General features: G+C 31.9%; 1 protein-coding gene across 1 annotated transcript; it reads left to right on the plus strand.

Annotated features, from left to right (window-relative positions):
• The first annotated feature begins 3,507 nt into the window (after positions 1–3,507).
• On the plus strand, positions 3,508–9,643 carry LOC115994781 (vacuole membrane protein KMS1). Its single transcript, XM_031119044.1, has 8 exons — positions 3,508–3,631; positions 4,564–4,775; positions 5,531–5,609; positions 5,916–6,215; positions 7,424–7,590; positions 8,478–8,594; positions 8,894–9,073; positions 9,168–9,643. Exons 1-8 carry the CDS (start codon positions 3,547–3,549, stop codon positions 9,333–9,335), a joined length of 1,308 nt encoding a protein of 435 aa, XP_030974904.1. The 5' UTR covers positions 3,508–3,546; the 3' UTR covers positions 9,336–9,643.
• Positions 9,644–9,974: the final 331 nt, after the last annotated feature.

Here is a 9,974-nt window from a genome sequence, read left to right on the forward strand (position 1 = left end):
TTGAGAGAATGGAGATTTAAACTCTAGACATCTTTGTTGAAAACATTAGAAAGTGTTAGATGAGCTACAAGGCTTCTAGGTATATAAATTATAATTTTTTATTTATTTATCTATATACATGTATAAAAATATATATGCTTATATAAATTTGAAATTGAATTCTATAAGTTTGCAAATAAATTCATAGCATATAAAATTATATTTGTAATTTGTTGACAATATAAATATCTCATTTTTTTTAGTAAAGATGTGATTTTTTTTTTTAAGTTCATATATGCAAATCATTTAACTCAAATAATTTATTTAATTATTAAGTATTAGTATACATTGTGAAAGAGTAAACAATATATATATATATATATATGGTGAAAAAATAAATTAATCAAGTATCTTGTAAATAAATTTGAGATCGTTTAAACCAAACTTAGACATTTAATATAATTCAATGAACTCGAAATTGATTTATATTTTAAAAAAATTTAGAAATTAATTTTTAATTTTTAATACTTGATTTGGATGGACTAATTTTAAAGTCCTAATCTTTTCCCTCGAAAGATTGTTTTTGTGGACTTGAAAAAACCGATAAGAATAAGAATAGCGAACAAGGAACCTATTTTTTTTTGAGAAACAACAAGGAACCTATTAGGCTATTCTCTCTTGGAAGAGACATCTTGCTTGTTCTGGACGTTGGAAGCATATTCTCTTCCTAATGGGATCACATAAAAGGCATCTATATATGAGCTCTTGCTTTTAAAAGCATGCCAATGTTTCCACATATCGTACAAGCAATGTCTTCGTCTTATAATTACTATGTGAATAATAATAAATACATGATTTCTCACCTATGAAAACAAAATTTGATACTTACCAGGAAAAAAAATGGCATTATTATTTATTATATCTTCTCTAACCATATTTTTGTATCTTCCTAGTTCCTACTACTACTGATAAGGATTGAATTCAAGATCCATTACTAGCTTTGTTCACTTTACTACGTAGTAAGTGCTAAGACACAATTTACTTATAAGATTGAAAATTCATTCTATTTATATATATAACAATATTAAAATAAAATAAAAAAATCATAACCAATGCAAAAAACTACAAAAAATATTCTACTCTTACAAAAAAATAAAAAATTTCATTGGTAGATTACAAGTATGTCTTTCCTAAGTTCCAATTCCACAGAGACAGATATTTGTTAGCCTACATATATAACAAATTTGGTAATAAGTTGTAAAACATGCATACACACATCATGTCTTATACATTGTTTTGCATGAAGTGTATATGTTTACATTATGTCAAGTGACTACCTTTCTTCTCTGTTTTTTTTTTTTTTTTTCCTCACCAAATGAATACCTTTTTATTATTATTATTATTATAGTTTATTTTAAATTTTAGCATCCATTTCACCATCAAATTATAATGAAATTATGTTTTCATAAAATAAAAAATCAAATGGATTAGTAGATCAAATCTGGAAAGAAAACACACACATTAAAAATAAAAATCTACTCTCAACATCAAACTAATATTAAAAATAATTATAAATTTGTAATGAAGACTTGCTTCTTGCTACAGTAAATTGTTACAGAGTTTGAATCCAAGTTCTGGTAATGCCTCTAAGAAAATAAGCTTTAGGTTATTTGAAAAACAATATTAATCTAAGTTAGGGGAAGCATGTAGGAATATAGGAATGTCAATGGATTGGATGGAAATTTTTTTTTTCCAAACTCAAAATCCCTAATAAATAATTCTATCCACCAAATTCAATTAAAAATTTTAAATTCCATCTTAAATTCATTCTATTTATATGAAAAATAAATTGAACCTTTGAATTTTTAGAGAAATTATTAGGTCCACCAAGTAGACTGGTAACGTGGTCCTCCCTGACTTCTCAACCAATAAAATGTTGTTATTTATGCAAATGTGACATCATATAGTAAGTTTTATTTTTTATTCCTTGTGTTGATTAGAAAGCTCACATATACATTTGTATAGATAGCATCATCTCATTCGTCAGATGTGGTCCCGATATAAATAATAATTTCTCAAATTTTTGGCAAACTCTTTCTTACTCTATTATATACGTTTTTTAAAGCTCAAATATATTATTATTATTAATAAAAAATGAAAGATTTTGATTTTTTTTTCATCGTTTTCCAATTTTTTCACATAAGCCTTCAAAACCCAACATTTTTCTATGTCATTATTAAATATTATATATACATACACATCTTGTTAAACTATTTTATATATATATATATATATATATATAAATTTGTTAACTTTATTAAAAAGAGAAGAGATACAAAGCATTCTGAATCACGAAGGACTCAATAAAAGATGGAGTTTCCTCTATTCAAATTACAGAATTATCAATTTGTTTGACGTGTTGTGTCAAGATATGAGTTGGTTTATTTCCTTGTCGTCGAACATATAGTAATTGAGATCTTCTAAAGTCTTGCAAACTATTTTAGTTTAAATTAATTTTATTCAATCTATTTTAGAAATATGCATAAACACACACCATTAATTCTAACATCCATTTGAAAATTCAACTTAATTGTGAATTCATTTGATATTATTATGTGTGGAATGATATATTGAGTTTTAAATAAAACATTGATATGACAATCTTTTATTAGATAGTATAAAATATGAATTTTACACCTCATTCTTACTAAATTGGAACTTTACTTGAAAACACAAAAAAAAAAAAAAAAAAAAAAAAAAAAAAAATTCCAACGATAAATGGTAGTTACAAAATTGTTGGCAATGCTTAAAAAGTTTTGGGAACAATAAATGGTAGCTATAAATATAATTACCCAAAAAACTTTGGTGGTATTACTGCGATTTCGTTTTTTTCACCCTTTCTAAAAATGCAAATTTACTACTCTCTTAACTAAACCCACCCACCCGTTATCAAAATTTTAAAATTTTTTGACATTTTAGTTGAATATATTTACCTTTTTTTAGAATAAATTAACTCCCAATTCCAAATTCCAAATTCCATTTCCAATTGGGTAGCTTTGTGAAGGAGGAGAGAGTGGAGAGACTCCATCGACAGACAAACACACGCAGAGAGAGAGAGAGAGAGAGAGAGAGAGAGAGAGAGAAGCTACAGAATTTCATCTTCACGCAAACTCCTCCAATCTCCTAAGTAACTCTTCCCTCTCTCTGTGTTTATTTCGCTCCTTATCCTTGTGTTTTTTTATAGATCTCTCAAGCTTTTATTCAAACCAAACCAAACCCCAAAAAATTCCAAATCCCAGAAAACAAACTACAAGAAATATATTTTCCTGTTGATCCTTGTCCTCCATTCTCTGCAACCAATCACAAAAAAAGCTCACACCCACCACAATTTTTTTATTTTTTTATTTTAATAAATAATAATAATATAAAAAAAAAAAAATTCATCCCAGAAAACAAACTACAAGAAATATATTTTCCTGTTGATCCTTGTCCTCCATTCTCTGCAGTCACACCCACCACAATGTTGTTGGAGCTTGTGGATTCCTGCGAGTCCCGTATGTGCTAGTAATGGGGTCTCGCAAAAAATCAAATCCTCCTCCTCCTTCTTCATCTTCTCCCTCTTCCTCTCAACCTGCTGACGTGGCGATCTCAGGCAAGTTTTTTTTTTTTTTTTCTTTGTTTTTTGTTATTATTCATATGTGGGTTTTCGTAAAGTTTCGGCTTTTAATATGAAACATTGGTTTTTCGTTTTAGTTTCTTGAGGGTTCGGAGTAAAAACCTAGGATTCTTGTTTTTGGATCTGTATGTTTTTTTTTTTTTTGGGTATTTATTTAATTTTAAATTTAAATTCGAAGAAACCCAGAAGTTTGAGCTGATTGTTGAATCAAAAAGTGTGAAATTGGACTAATATCGTTTGCTTACTTGAAATGTTTCAGAATTTATAAACCCTTTTGTGAATTCTTTTTTGGGTTCTGTAATTGCTTCCTAATCCACGTTTCAATGGGTTTTCCAAGTGTGGAACATGTAATTGGGTTGTGTTAGGAACTGTTTGATGAAGTCTTTATAGAAGGAATTGTTTCATAGAGGCTGTTTTCTGAACTGAAGTTTCAATCTTGGCAATCTAAATGTTGTATAATTACTTTGTGTTCGTGGGTTCCGGTTAGCTCGATTGAGTAAAGTCTTTTGTTGTCGAATAAGGAACGTGGGATTGAAAATCCCCCTTACACATAAAAGAAACCCTGTAGCATCTTGGGCTTATGGTAATTAGCAATTATCATGGAGCAGACACCATAAGTTTCAAATCTATGAAAATCCAAATAATTACTTTGCACTTGGTAATCCAAATTTGAAGCGTTTAAAATTGTAATTATGCAGTTGAATAATGCTTTTTGTTGTTGTTCTTGTTCTAGAACTGCTTTTACAAAGTCAGTATGATTTTTTTTTTTCTTTCCTGTGAGACGAGTAGCGGTGTTTATAATGCTTTTGCTTCAATGGTAATAAAAAGTGAGTAGAATGATTACCTGTTTCTGGGGTTTGAGGGTCCTGTCGAATCCTATTAACTGATAGAATTGCTGCTTTTTGCAGAACTCCACAAGAGGCATCAACAGGAATCTGAGAATTTGACGATAACAACGCAACCTGTCAGAACTTTGAAGTTCTTTGTATTGGCTGTTATTCAATATATTAAGCGCTCAATATCGTATTTGTTGGCAAAAGGAGGATGGCTAATGCTTTTAAGCACCGTGGCAATTGCTATTGGAATTCTTGTTGTAACAATTGATGGTCCTCATGAGAAGGTATTTTGCTTTGTGAATTCTCATTGTGGCTTCAATTTTCAGAAGCAAGTTAATGTTATGTATGGACTGCAGAATCTCTGTAATTGTAGTTCAGAATTTTTAATACTCATATTTCTGTCAGTCGTGTGCATTTGAATTAGCTCTTTGCTTATTTGCTGAAAGAGGGCAAAATCACAATTGAACCTAGAAAAAGTGAGGCTTTTATAAAGTTGTACATAAGCAAATAAATTAAAGAGTTCAAAGAAAAAAGCTGTACTGTTCCATGTTATGATGCAAATGTTGACTTCCCAACTCCATCCTGCATGTGTAATTAGTTCAAATGACTCGTTAGCACCCTAGAGTTCTGTGCATATAATGAATTTGTTTATTTCAGCGGTTTGAAACTGCAATTTTTCAAAGTACAAACCTCTTAAAACCTTACTTTCTTCTAGGTACAATTAAACACCAAATTTTCAAAAAGCTGAAAACTAAGTTGTATTAAATGTGTACAATGTCATTCTCTAAAAAATAATCATAACTTTTTATTGGAAATCAATTTCCTTGTGCCATTTTCATTAATGTTTGGTTGTTCAGGAGGTTGTGGACAAACTGTTATAAGCTTAAAGCTCTTTACTTTCCTATTATTAGGATGATAAGTCTGTGCCAATTTTATTTTAGCCTTTGATTTTGAATTTTTGAGTTTTTATTTAATTTCTGACATTTCTCTTATTTTTTTGACTCTTGGATAAAATGGTGTTCATGCAATGTTTCTGCAGCATGTTGAGGAGATTTCGAGATATTTCCGGTTTGGACTATGGTGGGTGGCTCTTGGAGTTGCATCTTCAATTGGTCTTGGTAAGTAATTTTTTTGTGCATATAGATAATTCATTTTAGTGGCTGGATCAGTGTTTTTTGTGCTCATGTAAATAACTGATTTTGTTTTTTTTTTGGTTTGATATGGCTATGATGTTTTGGGCTAGGAAAATAATAAGTTTCTCTTTTATATTTGTTTGAAGCATGTAGATAGTATATTCTGATAAAAAGCACTTTTGTTTATTCAAACATCTCTATTTTGAATGTTCAACCAAACCAGCATAGTTTGTGTACTATATCAGCACTGGTATTGTAAAATCAACCTTTATTCCACTTGTTTTTCTTCAGGATCTGGTTTGCATACTTTTGTCCTTTATCTGGGCCCCCACATCGCTTTTTTCACGATAAAAGCAATGCAGTGTGGCCGAGTGGATTTAAAAAGTGCTCCGTATGATACAATTCAGTTGGAAAGAGGTCCATCATGGCTTGATAAGGATTGCTCTGAATTTGGGCCCCCATTGTTCCAGTTATTAGATGGTTTGCGGGTTCCGCTTAGCAGCATATTGCCTCAGGTTCAGCTTGAGGCTATTCTTTGGGGTGTTGGGACTGCTATTGGAGAGCTTCCTCCGTACTTCATCTCAAGGGCAGGTATGAGGACTATAGTTTTTCTTTTATATTTCCTATTTAAGTAATACTTCCGGGACTAGTTTTAGTTTTTGTGGGTAGGACCTCATTTCAGGAAGTGAGTTGTAGCTCAAATGATTTGAATATTGATAATGAACTGAAACTTGAGAAAAAAGTGCTCAACACATATATTTTCCATGACCCTTTCTTAAAATGTTTCTTTTGTGATGTTAAATTTTTAAAGATGACTGAAGTTTTCATTTAGGACATAAATCATTTGCCCAAGGTATATGATAAGGAATTGAACAATGTCAACAACTTGCATTTGTCCCATTATGGAGAAATGAACAAATATACAATATGGATGCAATTCATTTAGTCCCAAAATTTGGGTGAAGAACCTGAATTACTTCAACAAGTATGCTTTATGCTGGTTCATAACATCTGGAAGTCTAATGCATTTGATGGTAGGGGCAAACTCAACATGTGTACTAGGGTCTATGTAATGTACAATATGGATGATCTTATTCCATGCTATGAAGTTTAATTTAAGCTTGCTTGTTGCCAACTCTAATTGATGACATATGGTTAGAGTTGGAAATATACCCCATATGGAGGGTGATAGCTTATGAATATGTATTTTATATTAGATAATCCATATGGTTGTCACTACCAATTGCAAAAAGAGGTAATTGTGTGTTTCTGTAATGTAATTATTTTACCTTATCAGCAACTCTTTGAAGCATCCTATATAAAGTTCTGATGTTGGCTGCTTTGTAGTTTGTAATGCATGTTTCCTCTAGAGCCTATGAGCTCTAGCTCAAATGGCACATTTTCCTTTTGTAAGAGCAAGGTTGTGGAGGGTGAGGACATGAGTTTTAGAACTATTGGGTGTGTGTGTAACTCGGCAATAAAAAAAGACATGTTTTATCTGGATATTTATGCAGCTCAATTGGAAATTATTATATTTTAAAGAAATTAATTTGGTGAGAGCTTGAATATGCATGATCAATGTTCAGCTGGACCTTTTATGGATCCTTGCTGATTTTCAAGTAGTGGGTATTAGTGAATACCAATTATAGATCTTTTACCTGAATTAGATGCTTTCAAGTTACTTTGATTTGGCATGTTTCCACCCTTTATTTTGTTAAGGACTGGCATTGATAGTCTTACTTTATTCTTCTGATTAATGATTTCATTCTGCTCCTATACTCATCTGCCACTTTACGCAGCAAGCGAGTCTGGTAAGCAATTGGATGCAGCGAGCGAGTCAAGCAAATTGGATGCCCCCTCATCTGAAGGAAAAGGATTCATTGCTACTCGCCTAAATCAAATCAAGCACTGGCTTTTATCACATTCCCAACACTTGAACTTCTTTACAATTTTAGTGCTTGCTTCGGTTAGTTTGGACCTACTCTGATTTTATCACTTGATTACTCTTTAATAAAATATGCTTGTTTGAATCTTTTTGACACTGTATTTGTATACATGTTCTCTGACACTCCACTTGAGCAAAAGTTATTGATTGTTTCTCTTGATCACTTTACTGTATTAGCGATGCAGGATAAAACCAAAACGATGCATCAATAGAATTAAAGAACATAGAAATAAAGGATAGATAAACTAGAAGTTAGCACCTAGGCTAGTTTGGAATCTGCACCAAGTAAGAGAGAACAAAACCTCATGGAGTCAGCACCTAGGGTTGGTTGGAGTCAGCACTAGACAATTGGAAGGAAAAATTCCGAGAAGTTTTATTAAACAATGAAACTGTAATCTTCTCCAGTGCATAGCATACTTATAAGTTATAACTACTAAAACTAAACCCTAATTCTAATTGACTTCGGAAACCTAATTCTAAATGACTTGGGAATTGAATTACCTCTTTCTGTCTTAGTGAAGATCCCTTAAAGAATCATGAAAAGAATACACACACACACACACACACACACACACACACATTTGAAGATCCCTTAGTGAAGATCCCTTGTGAATTTAAATATGTAAACCCCTTGATATCTCTAAAGCCAGAATCTGTACTGTATGTGTCCATGCTGGTAATTTCTGAAATTTTGTATATGAATTTGACTTGCTTCCACATTTCCTTGGAAACTGTATTTTCTTGTTATTTTATAATATCACGTTTGCTATTTGCTTATTTTTGTTGGTTCTCATGTTTGATTCTGAGAATTCAGGTTCTCTGGTAATTTTTATGTGATGTTCATTCTTTGAAAGCAAAATTATTGTTTTCTATCATGTAAGCTGTCAGTTAACTCAAGTATTTTTCAGGTTCCAAATCCTCTATTTGACCTTGCTGGCATTATGTGTGGACAATTCGGGATTCCATTTTGGGAATTTTTTCTTGCAACATTGATTGGAAAGGCAATTATTAAAACTCACATACAGGTTCAAGAATTCTCACTTTCTTCAGATATCATTCTTAGTTGTTCTAGTTTGTAACTTGTTTATTTCTTCCTTACCAAGTATGTTTTTCATATCAATTATAACATTATAGTCAAACAGACTACCATTTAAAATTGGGGGAAAAAAATCTATTTATGTGAATGGACTGCAACAGGGGAAAATGATGAGTACAAAACTTTAGCAGCCTCTACAAAGCCAGCTAGAGGGGTTAATCTCATAAGCCGTAATTTGTTTTGGATTCCTATTGGCTCTTTGTTTGATTTCTTTTTTGCCCCCTGCAGACAATTTTCATCATCTCAGTTTGCAATAATCAACTCCTTAACTGGATAGAAAATGAGTTGATATGGATACTGAGCTTTATACCTGGTTTTGCTTCTGTCTTGCCTAATGTTATTGCCAAGCTCAATGCAATGAGAGATAAGTATCTAATAGCATCTGCTCCTGCGACCTCAAATATGAAGGTATTACATCATGTGAACAAGTTATTTATCTTAATTTTGGCATGGTCTGCACTGTAGAGCATCGCATTGCTAATTTTCTTCTAAACCTTCCCAGGTGAAGAAGTGGGATTTCTCAGTTGCCACACTATGGAATACTGTTGTCTGGCTCATGCTCATGAACTTTTTTGTCAAGATTGTGAATTCAACCGCTCAAAGCTATCTGAAGAAACAACATGAAATAGAGCTAGCAAAGCAGTCATCTACAAAAGCACATTCAAAATGAGCCTGTACTGCTCAATGAAGTAACAGTTGTACTCTCTTACAAGTGATGGAATTTTCAGCAAAAGCTACCATTGATGTCACCCAAAACTCTCTGCATTAGTAGTCCCTGTTAGAAGCTTGTATAGAATTATTAACACGGTGGAATACAGGAGAAATTGCGGGTTTATTTAGCCGCTAGTGCTGGGGAAAGCATTATTTTGGGTGGTGTTTATAACCCATTGTTAACTATTGTTTAAGTCGGAAACTGGAATCTTGCTATTCTTTTGCACTGAAAACAGATTATAAGCTCATTAATCTTTTAGCTTTTAACACATTGAAATAATCCAAAAAAAAAAAAACTCAAGTATATGATCTCTCTCTCTCTCTCTCTCTCTCTCTCTGTGGTGTTATGATCATCATGTATGTTATATCTTGATTCCCCTAGAACCACGAACACCCTAGAAAATGTCATTGAAAGATCGCAAAATGGTTTTTGCTTTGGATCAAACTAGCCAATTATCTCTTATGGAAAATTATCTTATGCTATTAAATTATCATGTCTAGAATAAGCATGAAGCCTACCCTCAGAGGAATACATGCTATGAGAAAACGATTACATACAACTGCTTCATGAGAAACCAACTTGTCCCTTATAATGGTA

This window comes from Quercus lobata, chromosome 6, assembly GCF_001633185.2.
Source record: "Quercus lobata isolate SW786 chromosome 6, ValleyOak3.0 Primary Assembly, whole genome shotgun sequence".
Classification (NCBI taxonomy): domain Eukaryota; kingdom Viridiplantae; phylum Streptophyta; class Magnoliopsida; order Fagales; family Fagaceae; genus Quercus; species Quercus lobata.

Coding starts and splice junctions, on each gene's coding strand:
- LOC115994781 (XM_031119044.1), top strand. CDS start 3,547: ATGGGGTCTCGCAAAAAATCAAATCCTCCTCCTCCTTCTTCATCTTCT. Junction 7,591..8,477: donor CAATTTTAGTGCTTGCTTCG/GTTAGTTTGGAC, acceptor AGTATTTTTCAG/GTTCCAAATCCTCTATTTGA. Junction 9,074..9,167: donor CTGCGACCTCAAATATGAAG/GTATTACATCAT, acceptor AAACCTTCCCAG/GTGAAGAAGTGGGATTTCTC.